The sequence below is a fragment of the Sarcophilus harrisii genome, chromosome 1 (assembly GCF_902635505.1).
Source record: "Sarcophilus harrisii chromosome 1, mSarHar1.11, whole genome shotgun sequence".
NCBI lineage: Eukaryota > Metazoa > Chordata > Mammalia > Dasyuromorphia > Dasyuridae > Sarcophilus > Sarcophilus harrisii.
The window spans coordinates 655,061,788-655,088,984 of NC_045426.1; the positions used below are offsets into that span (position 1 = coordinate 655,061,788).

Consider the following 27,197-nt stretch of genomic DNA (forward strand, 5'->3'; position numbering starts at 1 on the left):
GGGGGAAACTTTGAAACCAGAAAGCCACGAGGCCCGCCCGCCGCATCCCCCTCCCCTGTGCTCCCCATTCCAGTCCAAGCAAAGGTGGGAAATTTTATATAATCGCGGGAGACCAGCTCGGGGCTGGGTGGGGGGATGGTAGAGTCCTTGCCCGCCCCCCCCCCCCGCCCCGTAGATGTCAAGGTTGAGATGGGGGGAAGGGCCCCGAGCCGAGCCGCGCTAACTTGGAGTCTTTTCTGCCCAGCCTGTTTATCGGCAGGGCCCGGCGCGCCCCCCCTCCCCTCCCCCGAAGCCAGATCTGCCCCCTCCCCCCGCGCGCTCAGGGGGCAGATAAGATGGCAACATGGAACGGAGCCACGGAGGGAAGCCGGAGGTCAGGGAGGAGGAGGCGGCCGCGGAGGGGAGGAGGAGGGGTGCAGGAGGCGGTGGGGAGGGGGCAGAACCCGGCTCCCCGCCACCCCGGCTTCCCCCCTTCCCTGCCCGGCTCTCGCTGCACCAGGAGCCCCACCGGGCGCCGAGCGGGAGGGCTAAGACGTGGCAGGAGGGGGGTGTCCTGCCCTTGGCGAGGGACCTGCAGAGCCAGTTCCAGCCTCCCCGCCGGGGGGGGGGGCATAGAAAGGGGGGGAGGCGCGGGGGCCGGGAGCGGAGCTGCGGCACCTTTAAGAGAAGGGAGGACCCCTCTGCCCTCGGAGAAACCAGGAAGGGAGCGGAGAGCATCATACGGGGCTCCGCACACCCCGTACAGTTACAGTAGGGGCCGCGGCGCCGCCGGAGCGCGAGAGGGAGAGCGGGAGGGCGCGGGCGCAGTGAGGGACGGCACGGCCCGGCCCGGCATCCACTGACCGGGGGAGGCAGCCAGGGCCGCCCCCTCCCCTTCTCCGGCCCCCTCCCCCGCCGGACCCCCGCTCTCCTCCTGCTTCTCCTCTCCTCCTCTTCCCGGGACCGGCGAGGTAAGAGCGGGGGGCGCGCGGCGGCCGGGGCGGGGGGTGCATCGCCCCCCCTTCCCGTGCCCTCGCTCTCCCCCTCCCTCCGCGCCCCGGGGGCAGGGGAACAGCCAAGTCTTTGCCCGGAGACGGGGGGGGTACCCGTAAGTTTGATCCCAAGGTTTTATTGGAGGGAAGGAGGGGGGGAAGATAAGCAGCTGCGCGGCTGGAGGGGGGGGGGGGAGGTTCTGCTCAAAAGTCTAGGCGCAAGGAGAGTTGAAGGCTTGAGGGGGAGGGGTGTCGCTAGGACCCCGGCTCCTTCCTCTGCCCCGTCTTCGGAAGAGGGGCTCTGGCTGCATTTCGGAGGCTGCTGCCCGCGAGGGACAGGAGTGTTTGCATCGAGGTGGTAGTGTTAGTAGGGGGCTCGGGTTAAGTTTGCAACTGGTCTATTTTCTAGGGGGAAGTGGAGGTGGCCTGCGGGAGCCCCTCAAATGCTTATTCTGTGCTGCGTGCATACGTTGTAGTTGGCTGGACTGAAGCTTCATGGGGGCCGAGGGGGGAAGGGGGGGCAGAAAAACAGGGAGGGGGGCTTTGCAAAGAGGGGAGGGAGGGGGTGGAGGGTTGGGGGTGGGTGATTGGAGTCGGGGGGTCTCTGGGTGTTGTAGTTCTTCCGCCGCCTCCCGCCAGCAGGTGGAAGGGGTTGTTCAGACTACCAGTCCCAGGGTACCCCGCAGGGGCGGCCGAAGCCCAGGCCAACCGAGGCTCGGGGGAAGGGGCGGTGCGGAGGAGGGGCGGTGAGCGGCGGATGAGGGGTCCAATTGGCGTAGAGGGCCGGGCTCGCCGGCCGACCAATGACAAGCTGAAGGGGGCGGGGAAAGCGGCGGGTCACAAGTCCCAGGGAGAGAGGAAGGAGGGGAAGGGGAAGGGGAAGGGAAAGGGAGGGGGCGGAGCTCACAGGCCGAGTTCCTCTCGCCAGAGGCCGGTGGCGGTCCCTGACTTCCGGCTGTGCGGCCGCGGGCCGGCCCCCTCCCCTTTGCCCCCTCCCCCGGGGCCCCTCCCAACCCCCCCCCTCCTGCCTGGTTGTGTAACCGTCCTCAGCCGCCCCCCCGCTCCTCCTCAGCCCCGGGGGGAGGGGGCCAGTCCCCCGGCGCTCCCCGGGGAGGGCCCGGGCCCCCCGGGTCACGCCTCTCACGCGAGGCCGGGGCTTCGCGGCCTGGCGCGGGGCGCGGGGCTCGGGGCGGGGGGGGGGGGGGGGGCGAGTGCGGGCGGGATTGGCCGCCGGCGGCGGCGGCAGCGGGGGGCGGGGGGTCGGGGCCAGCCCCAGCCCCGGCCCCGGCCCCGGCCCCGGCCCCGTCCTCAGCCGCTGCCTCCCCGAGCGGGCCCGAGCAGAGCTGCTGCCGCCGCCACCGCCATCACCACCGCCAGGGAAGGAGGTAGGAGCCCCCCGCGCCTCCCCTCCTCGGGCGCCCCCCCTCTGCGGGGAAGGGGCGGGAGGGGACGCCAGGGGTGGGGTCCCCAGGGCGGAGGCCCCGGCCTCCCTGGCCGACGGACGGCGAGGCCACTCCCTGCCAGGCAGCCCCTGGGCCCGGGCACCCTTTGGAAAGGGGGACCATCGGCACGGCCCCGGAGGCCTGGGCCCAGGCCTGCTGCGTGGGGGTGGGGCCGGGGCCGGGGCCTGGGGCCAGACTGCTCTCCGCCGGGACGCCCCGGCCTTGCCCCTGCCTTGTCGGGGCACGTAGGCCCCGCTGGGATCGCCAGGCTCCGGCTCGCGGGCGGCTCGCCTAACCTTCACCTCCGCGGCCACCTCCAGTGGACCTCAGTTTCCCCCCTTCTCCCCCCGTCGTGCGAGGGGCTTGGGTTAGGCGAACTCCGAGGTCTCCTCCAGCTCGGGCCGTCAGTGTTTATAGCTTGTTCTGTGTTCCGAGGCCCTCCGGGCTCCGGGCTTCGGTGTTCTGTGTTCTGTGGGTCCTCCCAGCTCTGACATCTGGCATTCTACGCTCTGACCCTAGTGGAGGTACTTGCTGCCCCCAGGCTTCCTTTCTCTTTTCCTTTCCTGCCCTCCCCCACCTCAAGCCCTTGCGCCTTGGTTCTAGCCCCTCTGACTCCCGTGGGAGTGACCTCTTCCTTTTCCATTCTGGACCCCCGAAGTTCCAGCCCTGGTGGGGGTCCTCGGCTCCCTAGCTGTGGCCCTGATTCTGCCCGGGTGGCTCTGCGCTGACATTAGTGTGGGAACCTCGAGCCCCAAGTGACTCAAGAGTGAGGGGGCTGGAGCCTGGCAGCCGTCCTCTCCCTCAGTCCTAGGCAGCTCCGGCAGAACCCATTCCATGTTTTTGAAGGTTGTCAGACAGACCCTTGCCTGAAGAGCCTTCTTCTCCTAGGGCCAGCATTCATTCCGCCTTCCCTCCCTTCCACCCAGTGCTAGCAGGATGATAAGTCAGGAGAGAAAGGGCAGGAACAGCTCAGCTCCATTCCAGAGACTTGAGAATATCATGTTCCTGAGTCAAAGTGGGTTTGAGACACTCAGTTAGGAATTCTAGATCCTCTGCTTCATTAGTGCCCAAACATTGTATTCCCCCAACCAGGTTACTGGAATTCGCCAGGTAGGCAATGAAATGTGAGGGCCGTGCTTTTTTCATGACCCATTCCGAGAAGATCTAGGTAATGAGATTTGAAGTTGTAAGTCGCTGAGAACCTTCTGGCTCTCCTGCACCCCATTTTTCAGATGAAGAAACTGAGACCCAGAGAAGTGACACATTTGGGGTCAGTTACATAGATCAGTGGCAGAACCCCTTAGAGCCCCTCCTTCACATTCTTTTCACTTCACCACAATGTCTTTGTGGTTGTGAAATTTTGATATTAAACTGGAGGTTTGCAATTTCTTAGGCCTGATCCTGGAGCTGAGGTTCCAGGTAGAACTAAAGAGAGAGGAGTGGCAGGATCTAGATGGCTGGGGGTGAAAGGGTAGGGAGTGGTAGAGAAGTTGCCCCTTGGTGGTATCCATCATGAAGTTTGACCTCCCCCTTTACTAAACAGGGAGTTGTTTTGTTTATTTGCCTTTTTAAAAAACTGTTCCTCTGTTGGCAGCTTCCAGGGTGCACAGTATCGACATAGCAGTAGAAAACAGGAAAGTCTTCGAGAGTATGTCAGGCCTCCTCTCTCTGTTCACTCTCCCCTCCCTGTGCCCCCTCCCTCCAGCAGCTCCTGGGTGGAGCCCACCTAAGGAACCGCACCCACTCCAGGGGGCCCTCCCTATGGGACCCATCCATTTACTTCCTCTTGGCAAGCAGGTTGATTGGAAGAGGTTGGCTTGGAACACTTTACCCCCAGATGCCACTCTGGGCCTAGACCAGGGCCTAAAGGGTAGACCTATTCTCTGCTCTTGTCATTGTTAAGAATTCTTTCGAGGAGAGAGGCCTCAAGGGACCTCAGTCCCTGGAGGAAATAATAGAATTTACCACCTATAGGCCAGAACTGGAACCCATGGTTAGAAGTTATGGAGAAGTAAATTTCGCTTTGATATGGGGAAAGACTTCTTCCAAAGTTGTGAAATTTTTGGAATGACATCATTAAAACTGGAGGGGACTAATATAAATGGTAATGAGTCCCTCATAACAGAAATCTTCAACATGGGGCTAGATGATCACTTTTTTGGGATATTGTCATTTTGGAGGTTTTTGGATTCCTATTTGGGGTTGGTGTTGGACAGTGTAACCCCTGACGTTCCTTCTATCTTTGAAATTCTGTGATTCTGTGAGTATAGTGGAGTAGTTGAAAAGGAAGATCTGACTCTTCTGAAGCCAACTTGGGTATTACTTAATTGGAACTGGGGGCTTGGTTTTGTGTTTACTAAAAGCTATCTCTGTGGTGACAGGAGCCTAGGGGAAGAAATACCTGTGAATTAGATGATGGATAAATGAGGCCTGAAGCTCTGAATGCTTAATGAAAGGAAGAAGAGCCAACAGGGACAGTGGAAATTTAATTCGTGGGGTGTTTTGGGGGGTATTCATTATTCAGTTCTGATTGGCCAGCATGTTGGCGACCTAGCACCGAGTTAGACTCTCTTTGCCTGTGCCTGAAGCATTGAGTTAAGGTTGGATAGAGTCCAATAGCTATGCTTCTGTGGAAGCAGAAAGATGCTGGTTGTTTGCAGCAAGCTTTTTTTGTGGCAGAACTCCAGATGGGGAAACTGAGACCTGGGGGAAAGTCATTGACTTCCCTTGGAGTATTAAGAAGATGAATAATAAAAGCTCATGTTTCTGTAATGTTTAATTGTTGCAAAATACTTTAGGTACTGTTTTTCTCTGTTAATCCTCAGGTTGGCCTATGAAGTAGCCAGGGTAGGGAAATTATTGTACCCATTTTTCAGATGATTTAATGGAGGCTCCTAGTGATCTAGAGAATGGGAGTAACTTGCTCAAAGTCACAAAGCTAGTAAGTGACAGACCTGAGGCTTGAACCCAAGTCTCTTGTCCATTAATTTCAATAAGCATGTTAGTGCTTGCCTATTAAGTTCAGATTGCCCTTTCCTTCTGCTAGGAGTTGGCAGCCCCAGAGTAGATCCTATGGGTAGGATCAGTACCTATCCCCGCACTGAGCCACCGGCCTCAGACAGAAAGTCTGTTGGTGGTAATAGTGCCATGTAGATAGAGGGTGCTGCATGTGTTTCAAAGTGTTTTTACTCCATTCTCTTTTCTAATCCTCACGAATTCTCCTGAGAAAGACAGAAGAAACTTTTCCCTCATTTCTCAGCTGAGGAAACTGAAGCTTAGAGAGAGAAAGTCACACAGCAAAAAGGAGCCAAGCCCATATAATGTTCTTTGTACCCTTTCAAGCTGCTTCCACCATGAGGATATTGATGGGAATCTAGATGACCTAGCATTAACCCTTAGTTAAATCAGCTTGTTCCCCAATGAAAGACAAGAAAGGTGATTTTCTTGGCCCAGCATTTGTGCTAAAGATACCAAAGTCAAGCATGGTAGATGAAATACAGATGATGGGACCTTTATGAATTTATCATAAAAGAAATTGCTTCTGTGTTTGATCTTCACAATTCTAGGAGTTTGGTAGCAAGGGAATTGCTGACCCCATCTTACAGATAAGGAAATAGAGCCTCACAAAGCTGGAATGGTGACACTAGTGCTCTCTTCTACTAGGGTTTATTTTATGTTTTTTTTTTTTAATTAGAACTTCTGTGTTGCTTCCTCCCACCCTCGCAAGTTGAACTAACAAGAAGGCTTTGACTGAGTTCAAGGCTCAACTATAGACAGGTTAAAATCACCATTCTTACCTCCTGCCTCCCCTCACCCACTGCACTAGCACCCTTGCCTTCCTTGGCTGTGTAGCCAGGTTGGTTCCAGGCGTGATCAAGGGTATTTTATTTGAGTGTCAAGTGCAGGTAATAGCCAGAGAGACAGGACAGCGAATTTAATAGTTAGAGAGCCTGAGCTTGGTGTCTGATTTAATACTCCTCAAGCATGTGTTAAATAATAAACAGCACCAAAGGCTGAACATTCCCCAAACTCAAATATCACCAGTGGCAGTCTGTACCTTTCTGCCTCCTTGTCTCTCTTTTTGATTGGCTATTGTCACTCCCATGACATCTCTGGGACAACAATCATATACCGGTTATGCTGGTTGTGTGTTGTCTTCTCCCTGTTCCCTGATAGTCTGTCTAATTCTCCAGCCTTACCATCTGAAGTCCCTGAAAAAATACCAGTTAGTGAAAGCTTTGACAGTGGGGTCAGTCGTGTTTTTGCCAAGTGGGGTGGCTTGGTTGGGGCTTCACTGTTCTACGGGGCAAGAATAGACAATAGTATGCAATTTAAAATGATGCTGATCTGAACCCAGTGATGGGTCATACTTCTTAATCAGAGAATATACATGTCAGATCGAGTAAGGACCCTTACAATGTAGAATATTAAAGCTAGGAGGAACCTGGAGACAGGATATTAGTGTACTCAGTGTAGAGAACTAGGATGGATCTTGGAGCTCATCTAGAAGTTATTGATGTCAACTAGTGATGATAAACTATCTTAGGTACCCTTGTTTGGTACTTCAGGAATTACAAAGAAGTAAAATTGGACAGAACATTTATCTAATCCTTACAATGTGTAAGGCCAGTTGCATTGCTCTTAGAGCTGCTCGTATAGTGGTAGTAAAACAAGTTTACAATTAAGTATTATAAAAGGTAGGTTATGATAAGGACCAGCTTTGTGGGCTTTTAGAAAAGATCAAATGACCTCTTGATCTCTTTTGGTTGGAGGGAAGAGATAATGGAAGGCTTAAAAAAAAGCCCCTGCTTTCAGTGCAATCACTTCTCCAGCAAGTGGTCTCAGTGTCCAATGCTGGAGAAGGGGGAGGCCTCTGGGAGTTGACCTAGGAAGGTGTAGTAAAATTCAGGATTTAGATTTTGAATTCCAAACAGTCGTAGAGACCATCTAGTTTCAGTGGTCTCCTTTTTCATTTGAGGCACATGAGGCTGGAGAGAAAAGTGATTTGCTTATAGTCACACAGCTTTTTAAGTATAAGGTTTAGTCTCAAATCCAGTCTCTCTAACTCCATACTCACAGAACTCCTGGGAACAGTGTAGTCGACTAGGAGAGGGGGCTACGGTCATCTCGGGACAAAAGGCAAAAATTGTGTAGTCTTTCAGTTTCTCTTCTGAACAGTCCTTAGCATGGGACCAGGTCCACTAGGGGCTCAGTAAAAGTGGGCCTTTCTTGAAAGGACGATTGGAGGAGGAAAAGAAAGGAGTTTTGTTAGAGTTGGGGTTGGGGGTGGGAGGTGTAATAAGCCAGAATCAATTGCCATCAGAAAAGGGAGTGGCTGGGGTCCTTGAGCCAGAGCAGAGTCCTTGGTGGGGGATATACGCTGAGGGTATTTTGGTCAGGACCCTCCCTTGGGGTGGTTGGAATTCTCTTGTGTTGATAGGTGCAAATTGAAATCCTCTCCTCCTTCCTCTTAGTTTCCCTCTCTCTCCTCCTTCCTTTCCCTTCTATCTTTTCTCCTCCACCCTGAAGCCATGTATCTAATTCTGCTCTTGTGGTTCAACTTGGAAACCCGTTGATCATTTCTACCTCCGATTTTCTCTGACTTTGGAGCTTTGAAATGGGCTATAATGCAGACTTGTAGCTACAGGTATCATCTGCCTCCCTTCTAAAGCCTCTTGCCCCAACAGGCCAAGAGAATTGGGGAGCTGATCTGCCCTCCCCTCTTCATCTGGGCTTCTGAGCTTGGAGACTCCTAAGGGGCAGGAGGAGGGGCAGGTGCAGGCTTGTGAACCTGTTTCTCTCTAGCTTGCTTCTCTTCAGACTTGCTAACATTTAAAGAAAGGAAAGTAAGAGGTAATTTCTTGTTATCTCCCTGTCCTTGAGTGAGCTTCTCAGTTCATCCAGGTGCTAGGCATGCAGGACTTTATCCAGAAACCCTAATCTTTTTGTCTTCCCCTTTACCTCCCCCACGCTTTCCCAAAGTGGAAAAGATCTCTGCCCTGGGAGGTGCTGTTCACAGAAAATAGAGTAAAATCTAACTTGAAATATTGTCATTTTTACTGCCAGGGTGAAAGAGAAGGGAGTTGGGAGGGGGGAGACTGTGAGTAGAGGAAGAAAAGACCCAAATTGGCCATTACTTTGGGTCAGCCCATGAGGTCTAGTGGTTATCTCTGAGGAAAAGAGGTCTGTTCTAGCCTGCTCTGTTCCATTTGTGCGCCTGTGTTCGTGTGTGTGTGTGTGTGTGTGTGTGTGTGTGTGTGTAGGGGTGATATTTTGCCCAGGATCAGTATTTCCCCCAGAGATAAAGGATAGGGCTAAGATAGCAAGGTGTACCTAGACCCTAAAGGAGTAAAAGAATTGAAAGGGGAGGGGTAAAAGTAGAGGCCCTTAGAAGGTAGACCTTTGAGGTAAGTCGAGGCTGGGCTCTAGTCTCTATTAAATTTGGTACCCTCACACAGACTAGCAGAGTGGCAACATTTGCCATTGCCCACTTACAGAAGGATTAGAGTCCCAGAACCTTGAGGTAGAAGAGACCTTTATGGGCATCTGATTCAACCTCCTGTCTAGGACAAGACGCTCCTCTGATCAGGAAGCTCATTGTCTAGCTGCACCTTAAGAAGACTTGGGGGGAACATGAGCTGTTAGCAAGTTTCTGAAGGCCTGTCATGAAGAAGAGGAATTAGCTTGGTTCTGTATGGCCCAGAGGGCAAAACTAGGAACCAGGCAAAGAACTCACAGGGAGGCAGGTTTCATGTGGATAGAAGGAAAAACTTCCTAACAATTAGAGCTGTCCAACATTGGAATGAGCTGCCGAAATAGTGAGCTCCCAGTCCCTGGAGGCCTTCAGCAGAGCTGGATAATTATTGCAGGGTCTGGAGATCAGTTGTGGGTTAAATTGGGTGATCTCCAGGACTCTTCGAAATTCTTGATTTTGTGATTAACTCTAAGATGGGAAGGTCATGACCTCTGTTGATGCCCAGGTTTATTGTTGGATAACTCATGAAGTTTTTTTTAATGAGCTGAGTTCTGCCTTCTTCCCAGTTCCCTCTTAGCCCTCTTCTATAGGCCAGCCCTTTGCTCTGCTCTTCCTAAGACTTTGTTCAGCCAATCGTACCTAGACCCTTCAAGTGATTCAGCCTCCAGACCCTTTCTGATCCAATGTTCACAGTTTGACACTGAGAGAACTCACCACCAATTGGCCGACTTTAAGGAGGATCAGTGGGAACCTGCTCTCCTTGCTTTGGAGACTCTTGACTCTTCAAATTGTGTCCTTATTAAATTGGAAGCTCTGAGGACTTGGGCATTCTTGCTGTGGGGCCGTTCTGGGGGTCATCGTGAGCAGGGTTAATAAAGGCCCTTTGCTAGCTCTTCCTGGCTTCTTGCAGAGAGACTCCCTCCCATTCCTGAGGTTGAGACCAACCTAGGTGAGCTGAACAGGTGGAATTAAACCCAAGGGCCTCACCCCACCCCTCTGTCCCCACCCATCTCCTACCTTCTACTCCAGGTGGGTTCTACAAGTTCCCAGATACTCCTTCCCTTTTCTCTCACCCCTTCTCTTCCCTCCCCTCATCAGTACTGGATCTGCCCCTTTAAGGCCTGGGGCAGGAAGCCCCTCCCCATTTGGTTGCAATAAATCTGCAGATAAAATGTCTCCCTGGTCTGTTTGTTCTGGGCCCTGCCGGAGGCCTCCTTAATAGGCCAGGCCAGGCTGGCAGGGACAAGGGGAAGGGATTGCTACCCTCAGTCCCCCACCCTCTACGACCCCCCAACCCCAACCCCCACTCATCAAGAGGCATTCCTTCGTGATTAAATGTAGTCCTGATGACACAGTTGGGAATTGGCTCGGAGGTCAGGGTGGAGTAACTAGTTAGGAGGAACCTTGCAACATAGGAGAGTTTAATTATGAAGGGGGTGGAGAGGGGAACAGGATGGAAAGACTGAACCTGGGACTGTGGGGGTGGGGTGGATCCTTTAGACTTCTTTCCTTCCCTACCAAACTCTTTATATCCCAGGACCGGTGTCATGATGCAGCCTGCTGATTAGAGATCTGGACCAAGAAGCCCCACGTAACATGGAGAGTACTATAACTAATGTGTATATTTATGAAGGGTTTTCCTTCAGCACCCGAAAAGTATAGGCATTCCCCGTTTTATAGAACACAGTGCCTGGCACATAGTAGGTGCTTAATAAGTATTTATTGACTAACAGTATTTATTTTAAAAATCCTTATTGACTGATTAAATCCATTTGCCTATCGAATAATCAGTAAGTGGCTGAGCCACAACTTTGTTCTATATCCCCCAAGTCCAAATCTAGTGCTTTTTTCCTTACATAGTACTCTGATTCTCATTTGCTGGGTGGACTTGTAACTAGGTGACCAATCCCTAACTTCTGGGTCTCTATTTATCTTGCTTCTAAGTTGTTTGTGGGAGGAATCCCTGTCTAATTTTGGGGAGGGAAGGAGAGAAGGAAGGAAGGAAGGAAGGAAGGAAGGAAGGAAGGAAGGAAGGAAGGAGGGAAGGAGGGAAGGAGGGAAGGAGGGAGGGAGAGAGAGAGTGTGTGTGTGTGTGTGTGAGCGCGCGCGTTCGTGTTCTGAGCTCTAGGGTTAGAGGCCAAATAGAGCCAAAGTGGGTAGGAGGGAGCAATGGGAGCAAATGGACAGAATAAATTCCAACCGTTCCTGTTCTAGGTAGTTATCTTGAAGATTTCTGTCCCCAGCTGCCCTTGGTTCTAGATCCAGACATATCTCTGGATCCACTTATTGGAGGATACTGGAAAGGGGAGGGGGTGGAATAGAGTGAGCCTTTCTCAGCTTCTTGAAGCCCATTTACCCAAGCTGCTGAAGCTATTAACCTTACTCCTGGGAGGTGGTCTTCGAAGAGCCATGGGTCATGGTTCAGTGGAAAGATTAATGAGCTTAAAGTAAGGCTTCTTGCTTTCAGTCTCCCAATTGTGACCTTTAACAAATTCCTCATTTTTGAGCTTTGCTTTCCTCATCTATGAGATCGGCACTACTCACCTCACACAGTTGTAAAAGCATTTGCCAATCCCAGTTTCTCATTTAACCTTAACAGTCTCCCTAGAAGGGCAGTAGAACAGGAGTTACTACTCTCATTTGACAAATGGGAAAACTGAGTCCCTCCAGAAGAGAAAGGACTGGACCAAGGTCAAACATGTATCTATGTTGGAATCAGGACTCTTGACTTCCAGGGTACTTTCTACCAAGGAAGGGCTGCTTTATTCACCATTCTAACTCTGTTCTGTCCCTCTGTTTTAGGGGAAGTTGTCCCCAACCCTTTCTGTACTTGTTCTTCAGATCTAGGGGTCAGGAGATGGAACCCGGTATTTTATTTCTTCTCAGTTCTGGAGGGGATGTAGCTGGGTGACAGTTTTGAGTTCCCTTAACCTTTCATTAAGCCTAGGCAGAGTGCCTGAAAGACCAGCTTTCATCAGGGAGGTTTGGGGAGGAAAGGGAATGCAATTATCAGCTGTCATCTCTGGGAAGAGGAGGGTAGGAGAGCCGAGTGGGTAAAAGCCAGGGGCTGCTGCTGGCTTTAATTAGCCCTGTTTTTCTAGACTTCTGAAAGCCCCTTCTGGAACCACTCGTTCCTTGTGCCAGGAGGACCCAATCCCCCCTTCCCTTCCCCTGCCCCCACTTTCCAGCTGTCTTTCCTCCATGAACAGAGTAGACTACTCTGCCACCAGGAAAATGAGATGAGTTTGAGCTACAGGCCCCATGGTCTAGGCCTTTGAAGCTTCCTGGGGGTAGGGCATTTTTACTGGGATGAGGAGAGAACTTGGAATGTAATGACTCACCCTGGGGGTCTTGAGGCTGTCCTGTTCCACCCCTGCCAGTGATTTGCTTTGTGGACATTGTCAAGCAATTGCTTGAGTAAGGCTTTCCCACTTTCGGGGCCTCCTTTTCCCCGTCTGACAAATTACTAGATTAGGCTTTATCTTCTCCAAAGTCCCCTTCTGACACTGTATGTGCTGTGTTTCAAGGGCTGTTTCAGATAATTTCGGATTATGGCCCTAGGGAATATAATAATAGTAGATAGCTCTCATACAGTGTTTAAGGTTTGCAAAATGTTTTACAAATATTATCTCATTTGATTCTCACAAGAACCCTGTAAAGTAGGTGCTGTTATTAGCCCCGATTTACATTTGGGGAAGCAGAGGCCAACAGAGATCACAGCCACTATCTGAGGTATGATTTGAACCCCAAGTTTTTCTGCCTCCAAGTCCAGCACCTTTCTCTTCTGTGCCATCTGAAGGGCCCTGAAAAGGTACTTGGGAGGTAGGAAAAACTGGTGAGGAACTTTCGAAAAACAGGGTTACAAAGAAGTCTCAGGGAAAAGCATAAAAGGCAAAGTAGACAGGCTGGTCGAGCAGCAGTGGTTATGGCAGGGCAGGTGGGTAGCCAGCCTGAGTACTTGGGGACACATCAGGAGAAGGCGAGGAAGACACGGGATCTGCACTGCCATGGATGATTTTTGCCAGCAGCATTGTTCGGTGGCACATGCCAATCAGGGAGTCCCAGATCCATTTGCGCTCTCATAGATGCATTTGTGTCCATTGGATGAGGATGAGATGGGCACAGCCCTGCTAAGAGTTCCTGCTAAGGGGAATGGAATGAGTCCACTTCTCCTGGACTCTTCCTGCCCCTGGAGGTTAAAGGCCAGTGATCATTCTCATATCTCGGGATTGGTTGAGGGAAATTTTAGGTTTTTCTCTACTCCCTCCTCCTCCCTCCACCCTGTTCCCATTTCCTCTCCTCCATTTGTGATCTGGGGAGGGGATATTCAGAGCTGTATCAGCACTGTGGACCCCTCTTCAGGCTGACCCCTTAATGGAAGGTGGAACTTTATATAGGCAGGCAACATGCACATCCACAGCTTCGACTACTCTGCCCCTGACCTTAGCTTCTTAGGTGGGCATAATCAGAGAATGACTTTGACTTCCCACATCAAATTTGGGCCTGACCCCATACTTCAGGGAAGCCAGGTGGAGGAGGAGGTCTGGGTTCTGACTTGGGAAGAGAGTCAGGGTGAATTAAATGCTAATCTGATATTAAAAAAAAAAAAAAAAAAAAAAAAAACAAAACAAAACCTAGGCTGGAAATTGCTTTAAAAAATGCAAAGCACTTGCCTCAAAGTGCTTAGATTATTCCCATCTTACAGATGAGGAACTGAGGCTGAAAGGTAAAAGTACTTAGCCAGATCCTACAGCTGCTAAAGTAGCAGAGGTCAGGGCTTCTGGTCCCTAATTCAGTGCTCTTTCCACTATATTATATGCTCTTACATCTTGTTGTAGATTACTGCTAATAAAAGCTTGGGCCATTGCTGCTGTGGCTTGTAAGAGGCAGAACCAAAAGTCCTGTCTGGTTCTCCTGGACTCTGGGGCGTGGGGTTAGGGGTCAGAATGAAGAAGAGCAAGTGGGTCCTATGGCCTGAGGCTAAACTGCCAGGACCAGTTTACTGGAAGAGATTTAAACTAGGCCTTGGAAACCTGGGGAGGATTCAGGAAGGATGGGGATGGGGGATAGCACTCTGCAGACATTGAGTCAAGGTCACCAAAAATTTTTAAATTTTTTCTTTAATTTTCTGAATTTACCAAACACAAAATAGGATGAATGTTTGCACATACACAGTAGAACAGAAAAAGAGAATCATACTGCAGTGAAAACAGCAGGACTGTTGTGTAAGGCATGTTTTTCAAGAGAACAAGGTGAACCTGGAGCTTCTAGGGCCTGCTTGCTTCACACAATACTCCCTCATCTTTGTGAACAGAAGGACAGGGGGACAAGGCAATGGGTGGGTGGCCCAAAAGTGGAGGAAGCTGCCTGGAGGAGGAAGTGGCCTCATAGGTACTGAGGGGACAGGAACGGGAAAGAGAAAGTCCTGGTTGGAGGGCCGGAGCACCCATCTTCAAATTGCAGTTCTGCTGCTTAATAGCTGTATGACTGTGGGCAAAAATCTTCCCTTCTCTGGGTCTGTTTTCCATGTGTAAAAAGAGTTGGACTGTCATTCTGTGATCCTCTCTCATCATAATTCCCTTTAGAGCCAGAAACCAAGACACACACACACACACACTCACTCTCTCTCTCTCTCTCTCTCTCTCTTCCATCTTGTCTGGTATCTCATCACCAGCTGGGGAGATGCTCAGGTGGGGTTGTAGCTGTGGCTTGTAAGAGTCAGAGCCAGCAGTCCCTTCCAGCACTCTGGGCAGTGGGATTAGGACTCAGGGGTTGGGGTAGAAAGCATATGACAAGGAGCAGTTGTGGTTTACTGGAGAAGCCCAAGCCATTTGCCCCATAGGATTTGCTGCTGACTGGCCACTCGCTAATCAACAATTGACTCTAGATGTCTATGGAGGTCACCTCTCCTGATGAGTTCCCATTAAACGAGGACTCGGGTACCCTGGTCCTGTCATATTTGATGGGACGGTAGACTCGGGAGGGGAAGTGTGTGTGCATCTGCCTTTGCTCTTTCTGAATACCAGTTGATTCCTCAATTTCTCATCAATCAGAAAGTCTTTACTGTGCCCTGTGGGGTATGCAGTCTAATGCTAGGTACCCTTGAGGGTGACAGAATTGAGACAAAGCCTAAGCAAGGGAAAGAGTCCCAAACCGATTACTGTGTTCCCTTGGGCAAAGATCCCTAGGAATAATAGTGGGAATAACTGTTACCTCCTTCTCATCCAAAGGACTAGTAGGATAATGGAAGGGAAAAAGCTTTCCCAGAATAAAACATCAGAATGGAGCTCAAGGCCTCGCTCCAAACAATTGTGCTCCTCTGCTGATTGGTCCCTAATCTAGGCTAAGTACATTGAATAAGGGGAGGGAGGGAAGGGGCAGAAAGAAGAGTTTGAAGGGTCCAAGACCCTGGGGCAAGGCCGGCAAATAAGGCTAATATAAGGATGGAGTCACATTTTGGGGGGGGGGGACATTTAGACCTGCAATGTCCTTTGATCCTAATCTTATTGGGGTAGGTGAGAAATTTGGGTATTAGAGGGTTTTACCCTGTTTTACACACCTACAAAATGAAATTTGTTATCCCAGCTGAGGTCTCTTGACTCCAAGCATTTGTTCCCCAACGCCACAGTTGAGATTAGTATGGGGCTTAGCTTGGGAAAGAGTGTTTATGAATCTCCTGGCCTTCTTTTCCTGTCTTTTGGGCGGGTCTACCAAACTGCTGGGCCTATCTTCCCCAACTCTGACCTGGGTTTGGTCTAGGGAGGGTGGTGGTGGGGTGCCAACTCAGCTTTATTGGGCACTGGAAGTGGCGCCAGGTGCCAGTCCCCTCCTCTGCCAACTTGCTGTATGACCTTGCAAAGCTCTTCCATTCTCTCTGTCTCAGTTTCCCCATTTATAAAATGAAGGAGTTGCTGGCTTTTAAGGTCTTTTCCAGCAAGTAGATTCTATGAGTCTCTCTGGTCTAGAATCTGGGGTTGAGCCAGCACACACACCCTGCCCCCGGCCCCCATCCTCTACCCTCTCAAATTCTCTCACCTTCTGCCCCCAAGTAGTATTGCAGCAAATTGCCAACTCCCTTCTTCCCCACTCCCCATTTTAAACTGGAGGAGAGGAGGAAATTAGAACTGAAAGGGAGGGGAGTAGAAAGAACCAGACAGCCTTGATAAACAGCCAGGATGAGACAGCAGGGATGGAAGGGGGAGGCAGTAGAGGAATGGACTCCTGGGAAGTGTAGTCTCCCATCTTGCCTATTCTGGGGCTCCCAGAGGCCAGCCAGCACAAAAGGCACTCTGTGCATCCGCCTGGGCTGCTGGGCAGGGTAGGGCAGGGTACAGCCCTCGTGACCTGCTGGCTAGCTGGCCCTCCCCCCTACCCCTTCCCCTTTTTGTAGCTAAGCTATGGCTACTGAAAGTAATAATTGCCAACATTTCTATACTGCTTTAGAGTTTGCAGATCCCTTGATACTGTGTTAACTTGTGAGCTACAAAATACTTTTGTGGAGAAGAGACTCGCTTGCCCAGCCTCTCCCTCTCGTCTTGTTATCTTTCGGGAGCTCCTTCTACCAGACTTCTCACTGGGACATTTGAAAACCATTGTTTGAGGGATCCAGGTTAGCCCCTGGGATGAGCTTCCTGGTGCCACAGTTATTGCTAGGTCTAGGGCACAGAGACCCCATCAGCTCTCTGCAGTGTTAGGGCAGAGAATAACTCATCTCAACAACCTCAGGCCTTGGGGCCTGATGCAAGGACTTCTTTCAGGGAAGGCCTTATGGCCTGCTATTTAGTCCTGGCTCCAACTAAAAGGAAGATTGGGGGTCCTTGAAGCCCTGAAGCAGGAATGGCTTTGCTTTCATGAAGCCTGTGTCTGCCTTTCCTGTTGGCTAAGGGAGGAGGGTTGGCAGGGCCCTGGGGGAGGCAGGAGGGGACAGGGCCTTCTCGCTCTCCCCCAGCTCTGGGTGAGATTCCATAGGGAAGGGAGCTGGGTGGGTGGGTGGATGAGTCATGACCATGCAAGAAAAAAGCAGGGAGGGAAGAAAGAGAGGGAGGGGCAGAGAAAAAGACCCAATTCTAGAGAGCCCAGGGGGGAACCAAATGGAAAGACTAAAATTTAGAGTCTTAGAGCTGGGACAAACCTTAGGGAGCAGAAACAGGCCCAGAGAGGGCCAGGGCCTCATCTGAAGTTACACAGCAAGTCCATGCCAGAGCCAGGCTGCTGGCACCACATTTGACTTACTAGTCAGGGTGCTTTCCACCCTACTGCCCTGCCTCCCAGGCACTTCTGGCCCATCAAGAATTGACCTTTCCTATAGCCCTGTGCAGAGCTTGAGGAGATGGGGGAGCTGGGGCAGAACCTGCTTCTCTAGGGGGGAGCCTTTCATGGTGGGAAGGGCCCTATCGGGGAGTTCCAGATGGCAAACAGCCTGATTTCCCCATGATTACTCACAGGGAGGGCCCAGCACCGTGTCCTCGGGGGCTCTTTGTATCCAGAAAGCAGCAAGTTTATCCTGTATGATTACTGAGGCAGTGTCATCTGTGGTGTGTGTGTGTGTGTGCATGCGCACCTGTGTGTTGACAGGTCTTAGGAAGCCCCTCTCTTAAGGGAAAATCAGAGAGTAGACATTGGGATGCAGGCAATAGGCCACCCCTTGGGTGGCAGAGAAGGAACTATTCTTCCAGTATCATGACCACTTTAGACCCACCACTTCCTTCCTATCCTGCCTCCTCAGCCCAGACCCCACTGGAGTCAGAGAAGCTCCACTGTATTCTGCAGCTGCTAGGTCCCTAGATATCGGTAGTAGCCAGGGTTTTCCAAAATGGACCCTGGGCCTCAGGGCCCAGCTGGTGACAGGCTCCCAGATGAGCTGCCTCAATCCTTTCTAACTCTTGGTTTCTGGGACCCAGTAATCCTGTGCCCCCACTTGGGTTTGACTTTTTCTTTCATTTCTTCTATTGGTAGTTGAGCCTCCCCAACAGGGATGAGAAAAATAGAGGAAGGGCCTCGTCATTCGTGCTTTCTGGCTTGACTTGTCTTTTGGAAGCAGTGGAAAGAGAGCAGTGAAATCAGAAGTCATGGGTTCAAGTTTTGACTGTCATTTTCTAGCTTTATGAGTACAGTGAGTCAGTGGATCTCACTGACATTCACCTTGCTCAGAATTTGCTGTAAAATGAGGGAAATAAGTTTGTTTTTGTGAAGAAAGCAGTTCACGCACCTAAAAGCTCACTAGCTTCATTATTCTGTTAGTCTCAGTTCTGTGTTCAATTTGCTTTGTGACCTTGGCTAAGTGAGTTCCTCTTCTTAGTCTTATGTGGTTTTTTATGTCTCTTCCAATACTCCTCCTTGGTTAGCCTGCACTTGGCTGGGCCCTGACATGGCTGGAGGTTTGGGATGGGGTCTCAATGGATCTACCTGTCTCTAAAGGGGCTTAATCTTGGGGTTCTTTCCATTTTCCCCAGGCCAGAGGATCCTCTGTTCAATGAAGGAGTTTTAAATAGAAAGGGCCCATGTAACTCTGCTCTGTTCTCACTGAAGAAGTCTTTTAGTTTAGCAGTAAGTCTTTCTAAAGGCCTCTCATGTCTTCCACCTAATGCTGGGGACTTGGGGGATAGGAATAATTATGAGTGTTTTTTATTGGTCTAGTGGGGGCAACAGACTCTAGAGAGAAGCTTGTCAGGGGGCCATGAGGGTTCTGAGGAGGGGGGAGTCTGAGGACCAGAAGATGTACCCCGAAGGAGCTCATTGGCTTGGGGGAGGCAGAGGGAGTGGCAATGGGCCTGGTGGATGTAGGGGTCATTGAGGAAGTAGGTTTGGCCCAAGTGAAATGGGCCACCTTGTTCTACTCTTCCTGAAGGTGGTGGTTGGGGGTTCCATGGGCACAGCTTCATTCTCCCCTCTCCCTCACCTGTCCAGATCTTGGCGTGAAAGATGGCCGGTGGTGTGGATGGCCCCATTGGGATCCCCTTCCCTGACCACAGCAGCGACATTCTGAGCAGCCTGAATGAACAGAGGACCCACGGCCTACTGTGTGACGTGGTCATCCTGGTGGAGGGCCGAGAGTTCCCCACGCACCGCTCCGTGCTGGCCGCCTGCAGCCAATATTTTAAGAAGCTTTTCACGTCGGGGGCTGTGGTGGACCAGCAGAATGTCTATGAGATCGACTTTGTGAGTGCGGAAGCCCTCACCGCCCTGGTGGACTTTGCCTACACAGCAACCCTCACCGTCAGCACATCCAATGTCAGTGACATCCTCAACGCTGCTCGCCTGCTGGAGATCCCGGCTGTCAGTGACGTGTGCGCCGACCTCCTGGACCGCCAAATTCTGGCCAAGAATGACCAGATGGATTTAGTAGATCAAATTGATCAGCGGAACCACCTCAGAGCCAAGGAGTACCTTGAATTCTTCCAGAGCAACCCCATCAACAGCCTCCCTAACAACTTTCCGTGGACCAACCCCAACTTTGCCGGCCCAGAGGATGAGGAGGATGAGGAGGCGGCAGCAGCTGTGGCGGCCGCGGCTGCGGCCGCCACAGCGGCCGCTGGTGGTGAATGCAATGGCTTGGACTTCTATGCCCAGGGTGAGCGACCAAAGGCCAATGATGGTGACCCAGACAACAGTCAGGGCCTGTGGCCCGATCGTGACGAGGAGGCAGCCCCAGGGGCCAGCCTCTTCCCCCCCTCACAGAATGGGCACTATGGAGGCCGCAGTGGTGGTGCTGGGGGTGAGGAGGAAGCTGCCTCCCTTTCAGAGGCTCCTGAGCCCGGGGACTCCCCCGGCCTTGTGTCGGGGACGGCCGATGGGGAGGACGGCGACGGGGCAGAGGTGGACGGGCTGGCCGCCAGTGCCCTGCTACAGCAGATGATCACCTCAGTGGGGCGGCAGGCTGGTGGTGGGGGCAGTGAGGAGGATCAGCGCAAGGAGGACGAGGGTGTCATGGATTATTACTTGAAGTATTTCAGTGGCTCCCATGAGGGCGATGTCTACCCGTCATGGTCCCAGAAGGTGGAGAAGAAGATCAGGGCCAAAGCATTCCAGAAGTGCCCCATCTGTGAGAAGGTGATCCAGGGGGCAGGCAAGCTGCCCCGTCACATTCGTACCCACACTGGTGAAAAGCCCTATGAGTGCAACATCTGCAAAGTCCGATTCACCAGGTGAGGTGCCGGGGCCGGCTGCCCAGGGCAGGGGGCTGGGATTCAGGGAGGAAGAAGAGGATCTATGGGGCTAAGGGTGTTGGTCGAGGAGTGGGACTGACTGGCTGGGGCTCTCAAGGATGCTCTAGACCAGGGAGGGGGGCTGAGCAGAGGCTACTAGACTGGGGGCCAAGCCCTGCCTCTGATACCTCCTGGCTCAAGTCTGTCTCCTCTGGGAGGGGCTCTCTTTCAGGTCTTCATGTAATTCTTTGGGTTTCTCTGAGGCCTCTGGGTGGCTGTGGAATGAGTGCCCTGGGAAAAAGGGCCAGGGGAAGTGTGCTCCCTCCCGCTCTCCCTCACAGGGCCCAGCCAGCTTCTGCTACCGCCATCCCTTAGTGGCCTTCTCTTTCCCTGAGAGCTTCTCCTCCACCCCCACCCCCCCCACTGCAGGGCCGGTGACTCAGCTCTCCCCTGGGCCCAGCCTGGGGTTCCCCCAGCCCCACCCATGTGAAAATGGAAGAAAAATGCCGTTGTCCCAGGTTCTCTGTGGGCCCTCCCTACACCCCTGGCTGGCCCTCTCCCCAGCTGGGGAGAACAGGAGAATCAGAGCCCTGGGGGAGAGGGAGAATGCAGAGACCCCCCCCCCCCCATCCCCTTCATGCTAGGAGACAAGTAGGGGTGTGTCCCAGTGGAGAGGCCTGGAATGTCACTTATGCCCCAAGAGCCAGCTCGTGTGGTGGAGAAAACCCAGCCCGAGGCAGGAAGCCCGGGTTCTGGGCTGACCTCAAGCAGATCACTTCCTTTTCTTGGCCCTCAGTTTCCTCTTCGGTCCAGAAGGGGGTCAAGCTAGATTATATTCAAGATCCTTTCACCCCTAAAATTAGAGAAGAAAGTGGTCTGATAGAGGCTGCTCTTGTCAAGGCCTACCAAGCCCAGTGGCAGCCATTAGACCCTTGATCCAAGGGAAGCAGAAGCCCACGTTCCCTGCCCAAGTCTGGCCAGACTGAGCCCCCTTGGGGTGGTCAGGATTGTGTTTGGAAGGAGTGGGTCCAAGGAGGTTTCCAGATACCAAAGGAATTGGTATCGGGGGACACAGCTGCCAGACTGGCAATGCTTAGAGAAAGATGGAGGGCTGGGGAGGGGGGAAGGGGAGAGCCACCTAAGAGGCTGAGTGACAGGAATAAGAATCCATGCAGACTTTTGTTAAGATCTAGGAGTGCTTTCTTTACCTCGATCCATCGTGGGCCTGTGTAGCCCTGAGTGTGGTGAACATGTGGTTTATTCTCCCATCTTACACATGGAGAAACTTAGGCCCAAGTGGGGGAAGTGACCTTTTCAGGGCTGTCTAGCTAATTAGTCAGACTGGGCAGCAAGTCTGCAAACTCCAAGGGTGACTTTACAGGTGACACCACTTCGAACCAGCATTCTATTCCCGTTCCTCGGGATGCCAGGGAAGAGTAGCCATGTCCCGTTCTCTCCTGAGCTGGGGGTCCCAAGTCTCCCCTGCCCCACTCTGTGCTGCCCCTGGATCCCTGGGGCCCGCTGGGGACTTCCCCCCAGCCAAGAGCTTGGTTTCACTCTGAATCAAAGGTGGCTGTGCCGCAGGGGGTGTGGGTGAAGGCTGGCTCTCTTGGGCAGAATTTCCCCCGAGGGCAGAAGCCCCAGGTCTCGGATGCCCTCACTCACCTGAGTCTGGGGATCTTTCCAGGGGACTTTTTTAGCCCGTGACGGGGGAAGGAGGGATGAATCTGGATGATGGGATGAAGGGGGATGAGGGACGCAGGCCTGTCCCTGGGAGAGCTCACGTCCCCTTTTGGCCTCATTTCCTCAACAGTAGAATGGGGACAGTGTGTGTATTGCTTGCTGTGAAGAAAGAGCTTTGCAAGACATAAAAAGAAAGCGCTAAAAAAACATGAATTATTATTAGCCCCATGTCAGTTATGGGGAAATCGAAGCCCATGAGGGGAAGTATTATGTCCCTGGTCACATAAGGGAGCAATGGAGTGAATTCAAAGCCCTCTGACTCTGGGACCTCTCAGCACCTTCTTCTCTGCCCAGATTTCTGTTCTCTGTGCTCATGGGTGAGCACGGAGCCTTGTCTGTAGTCAGTCCCTTTGCTGCTCCCCACGTTGGCCCCTCAGGCTTTGGGGCCCAGGGAACCCCTCTTGCTCTGAGACCTTTTTTAGCATTTGGGGCTGGGACTACCCCGGGCTTCCACCTCCCCAACCACTCTGGCAAGGGGCTTGAGGTGTCCCCCTTGATCCCAGGTCTGCTAACCCCCTGAGCTCATCTCCTCCTTCCTACCCTCTCTTAGGACCAGGAGTCAGCAGGGCCTCCAGTGAGTCACCAGGCACATTGAGTAAGACAGGGGCCTGTGGCAGAGACTGGGCCGTAATTATACATCGTCACCAAGGGCTTAGGAAACCCACCGCCTCCCACCTCCAGTCCCAGCTCAGCAGGGACAGCTGGGAGAGGGCCAGGAAGGGACCCTGCCCCTCCCAGGCTGGGCTGAGGTAGCTGTGGCGAGGGCCCAGGACCCTGCCTGCCAGTGGCTGAGGAAAAGCAGGAACTTCCTCACAGAGCATGGAGGCAACCTGGAGAGCCTCCTTCTAGGGCGGGGATCTTGGGCAAGCTGCTTTCTCTCTCGGCGCCTCACTTTTCCCATCATTAGCCTTTCTTGGCCTTCCTCTTGGCTGTTGGGACGGCCCCACTCAGTGTGCGAAGTGCTGATGGTGCTGCTGCTGCTTGGCCCTGGCTAGTCGGACAGCGCCCTGCACTGGGGGAGGCTCGGTCACTCAGTCAGCCCACAGGCCTCGAGTACTCAGTCACTGCCCATCTGGCAAGGAGGGACCTGGCTGAGGCAGTGGAGGGAAGATCCGGGGGTCCCTCAGCTGCTGCTGAAATAAAGGAAGAAGTTGTGAGGTGTCCTGCCTGGGGACAGGAACCCCCTTCCACTCAGTAGACAGCACTCTGGGGTGGATGAAGGGGTGTTCATGCCTCGGTCTCCCTGTGGAATAGGGCCTGGTATCTCTGCCTAGAGGCCTCTGGGAGCACTGCATGGCAAAGCAGCAGCTCCAAGGATGATTTGGGGTGGAAAGGGACACTTCTTGTTTCCTCCTGAACTAGGGGGCTGTGTGGCCACTTGGAGCTCTAGATATGAGATTCTCTGAAATGCTTCTTGTCTCATACCTCTGTAAAGTTTGGGGAAAGATGGGCCGGCAGTTTCTAAGCAGCTCTAGGAAGGGAAGGAGCACCTGCAGAGCCCCCGTTTTCCTTTTGAGGGTGATCAGGGCCCCGAATCAAACCCCGAATGCTTTGAGGTTCCCTTGTCTCCAGAAGGCAGCCAGGTCCCAGGTAGCTCCAGGCATGGTGTGAACCTCTGAAAAGCCACCCACACCTTCCTTGTGCAGTGTAAGGAAAGGGGAGATGTTTGTGTCCTGGCGAGAGGGGGCCCCGCTGGCAGGAAGGGGAATTCTGGCCCTCTGGCCCACGCTGGGGTTGCTGACCCCGTCCCATGCCTTTGCTCGGAGGCCCCGGCCAGGGGCAGGAAGAGGGTTCCCTTAGAGTGAGTCACTCACCACGGCTTAGTTCTGAGGGCCCTGGCTGTGGAGTCTTGCCTCCTCAGTTACTTGCTCTGTCACGTCTGCGGCCTTGTCCAAGGCTCTGTCTGGTTCAAAGACTTATTCCTTATTCCTAAAATGACTTCGTTTCAGAGGTCCCACTAGGTGGTCCCCTCAGCTGTCAGTCTGTGCTCCCAGACCCGTTCCCCGCTCAGAGCAGGGGTGGCAGAGTTGGGGTGGCCGGTGTGGGGAAAGCCCTCTCCCCTGCTGGCTCTGGTTGTCCTGGGGTTCTGGTGGGGGTCGGGTGGTACCTGGGCAGGGAAGGGGCCTGGCCTGCCCCCACTGAGCCCTGCTCTTTGCCCCCCACAGGCAGGACAAGCTGAAGGTCCACATGAGGAAGCACACGGGGGAGAAGCCCTATCTGTGCCAGCAGTGCGGGGCTGCCTTTGCCCACAACTACGACTTGAAGAACCACATGCGGGTGCACACGGGCCTGCGGCCCTACCAGTGTGAGAGCTGCTTCAAGACTTTCGTCCGCTCCGACCACTTGCACAGGCACCTCAAGAAGGACGGCTGCAACGGAATCCCCTCCCGCCGAGGCCGCAAGCCACGGGTGCGCGACTCGGGGGCGGGGGCTGCTCCGGCCCCCGCACCAGTGGCCCAGGACGGCCGGCGCCACCGGCCCGAGAAGCACTTTAAGGAGGAAGAGGAAGAGGACGAGGAAGAAGAGCAGCCCCAGCCTGAGGCCCCGGGCAGGTTGAATGTAGCGGGAGGGTCAGCTGACGGTAACTTAACGACCGGACTCTCCTAAAACCAAAAACACAGAGAAAAATTCTATCTATATACAGATCTCTCTATATACATATATATATATATAGACATATATATATATGAAGCGTCACAAAATCTAGTTAGTTCTATCCTCCGATTTTCTCTTTAATGATGTTTTCTCCCTCCCTCTTCCAATCCCCTTCCCTTCCAGGACCCCATGATTTTTGAGAAGACTCTTTCTAGGCCTGCCATCCCCCTCTCCACCAGGGAGGGGACCCAGGGATCTGGATTTTGGCCCATCCAAGGCCATTTTCGAGGTGGCATTGGTGGCAGGCTCCAGGCCCCAACTCCAGGACTTGATTTTGGGCCTGGTTGGGCTCTGGAGGGTTCAAGGTGGGGTAGGGGTGATTGACAGTTGGGTTTTTATTTTTCACTGGTTGGTTGGTTCCTTCCCACTCTCCCTCCCCCCAAGTAATGTCATGAGGGGTAGTGGGGAATGGTAGGAGTCCTTCTTCCTGAGTCTTTCAGACAAGACCTTAAAAGATGTCCGTCCGCTACTAGTGGACGTTAAAATAGCCCCTTCCCCACCCTGCTCCTTGATCTTGCTCTGCACACCGCTGACCCCTTCCCTTTCCTCAGGGCACTTATTGGGGGTTGTCCCCACCCCCTCCCTCGCACAACTTTCCTATTCCCCAAAACCACCCTTCCTTCCTCCCCCTCCAACTCCTGCTTTTACTCTCCCGGGGTGTGGGGGAGGCTGAGAATGGGGGTCATGGCTCCTAGATGCCTACTTGGGCCCCTTCTCTCCTGGCCTTTGAAACCCAAATATATTTATTTTCTTGGGCTAATCAAGGAGGAGAGGAGGCCCAGGGATGGGGGGAACTGGGGAAATGGAGTGGGGTACACTGAGGGGATCCTCCCTCCCTCCTGCCTCTGCACTTAACTACTTAGTGTGAGTCCCTGCTCTGTGGGCTTCCTCTCCATCTCTGCAACCCCCCCGCCCGGCCAGGGTGAGCCGTATCAGGGACCCCGTCATCTCACCCTGCCAGGGGAGGTGGGGGGGCCACTTAACAGCCTGCGTGGCCTTGCCAGCCCCCCTTGGGGAAAGAGATGTTTAGAGATTAAAAGCCCTTTCCCTCAAAAAGCACTTTTTAGATTATTTTTAAAACACCTTTCCAGAGAGGCAGCACAGGGTGAATGTCGGCAGAGAGAGTATGGAGGGGGAGGCAGGGTGGTCAGGGCAGCTGGTGCCAGGACCAGAGCCAGGCAGGTGGGGGAGGGGGAGGAGAGAGAGTGGAGATGTTTGATGCAGTGAAAGCAATAAGTAAAAAAAAAATTATAAAATGGAAGAAAAAAAAGTAGAAAAAGACAAAAAAACCAACCACGTTTGAAGTCTTAGCACTTTGTGATGGAACGGGTACTACACTTTATCTGAATTCTTAATTTAAAAACATGTTTACAAGTTGCAACCAACTTCTATGGAAAATTAAAAAGACAAAAAAAGTGATTATTACAAAAAAAAAAGAAAAGAAATTCCTTTAAAAATCAATTTATTTTTGTAAAAAACAATAAAAAGAAAAACCCACTGATGCAGAATCCACTTCTGTTTCCCGCAGTAGAACCAGGAACTGGGCTTAGGGGGTTCTGCGATAGGACTAGAACCTTCTAGAACATTTGCCCATTGCAACAAAGCTTGAATCTCAGGCAGGAATATGGGGTTTTGTGTTGGGATGATTTTCTTTCTCCTTCCCTCCCTTTTGTTCTCTCTTTGGTTCTCTCATGGTTTTTCTCCGTATCTTACTTACCCTTGTTGGCCAGAGAGGTGGCCCCTGGCCCTAGTGGGTCTCCTGAGAGGAGGGAGTTCTGAGAAAGGGCTCTGTCTAGATCACACTTACATTACAACCAGCTAGACCAGTCCGAAAGGTCTTTCTGAAATGCCTGCCTCCCGGTGCCCTGGGCCCCTCGTGACCCTGCAGCCCCATTTCCCACTCTTTGCCCATACTCCCTCAGGACCTGCCTTTTGGCTTCCTTCCAACATGGTGGACTAAAAACATGGCTCACAGAGTCTGCCTGGAGCGGCCATCTTGAAAGGCCTGTTACCATTCAATGGGGCCCCAGGACGGGGAGGTGCCCGATTTCAGGGCCTCTTTTGCCCGACACCCTTGTTTTTATTCTAAGGCACTGACTGTCAAACGAGGGCCTCTCCCTGGGATGCCCATCCCATTTAGGCCATGACTGGGGAAACGGTGTTGGGGGAAACCTCTTCCAGAGACCAGACCTCGCCAGGCCCTGCGGACAGGTCCCTCTGAGTTCTCACCTGTCGGCACAGCCCTGGTACCCAGCCCATTCCCCCCCTCTCAGGGGCTTTCGGTAGTCCCCTGGGAGGAGGCGGCTTTCGGGTACCCCAATCCCGGGCCCCGGGCCCCGGCCGCTCTAACTCCTCTACTCCTAGAGGGTACCTCTGCTTAGCACTGGCCCCCCTCACACATATGCAAAAACCCGGTGCGGACTTGTAAATAGACGCAACTTTGGAGTTCCTTCTGGTAAAGCCCCAAGCGGTGGTATCTGTTTCCCTAGCTTCAGCCGCCAGCATCCCAGCTCCTGAGCTCCCCCTTCCCTTTCTCCGCACACCTTCGAGAAGTTTAAAAAATTAAAAAAAAAAAAAAAAAAAAAAAAGGAAGTTTTCATAGAAGGTGGCTTTAAAAAAGTCCCCCTCTCCCCCTCCTCAGATGTCTCAGGCCCACCGGGACAGGGACCCCCGCTTCATCTGTCCCCCAGGCGGGAGCTGGAGCCCAGCCTTGGCTGACTACTCTTGCCCCTCCCAGCCTCAGCCTGGCCTATTTCACACCTGAAAA

The 27,197-nt window shown here is 52.8% G+C and overlaps 1 protein-coding gene across 6 annotated transcripts; it reads left to right on the top strand.

The window, feature by feature from the left end:
• On the top strand, window positions 1–26,992 carry ZBTB7A (zinc finger and BTB domain containing 7A). Of its 6 annotated transcripts, XM_031947849.1 has the most exons (4): window positions 2,224–2,356; window positions 18,341–18,434; window positions 18,795–20,032; window positions 23,941–26,992. In XM_031947849.1, the coding sequence occupies exons 3-4, from the start codon at window positions 18,810–18,812 to the stop codon at window positions 24,380–24,382; spliced, it is 1,665 nt and encodes a 554-aa protein (XP_031803709.1). In that variant the 5' UTR covers window positions 2,224–2,356; window positions 18,341–18,434; window positions 18,795–18,809; the 3' UTR covers window positions 24,383–26,992. The 6 variants fall into 6 exon arrangements, with proteins under 6 accessions (XP_031803712.1, XP_031803711.1, XP_031803708.1 ...); XM_031947852.1 differs by lacking the exons at window positions 2,224–2,356; window positions 18,341–18,434 and adding an exon at window positions 1–84; XM_031947851.1 differs by lacking the exons at window positions 2,224–2,356; window positions 18,341–18,434 and adding an exon at window positions 296–373.
• The last annotated feature ends 205 nt before the right edge of the window (window positions 26,993–27,197 follow it).

What these genes read in the sequence shown, in the direction of transcription:
- ZBTB7A (XM_031947852.1), top strand. Translation starts at nt 18,810, where the DNA reads ATGGCCGGTGGTGTGGATGGCCCCATTGGGATCCCCTTCCCTGACCAC. An exon ending in TGCAAAGTCCGATTCACCAG is followed by an intron (nt 20,033 to 23,940) that starts GTGAGGTGCCGG and finishes TGCCCCCCACAG; the next exon opens with GCAGGACAAGCTGAAGGTCC.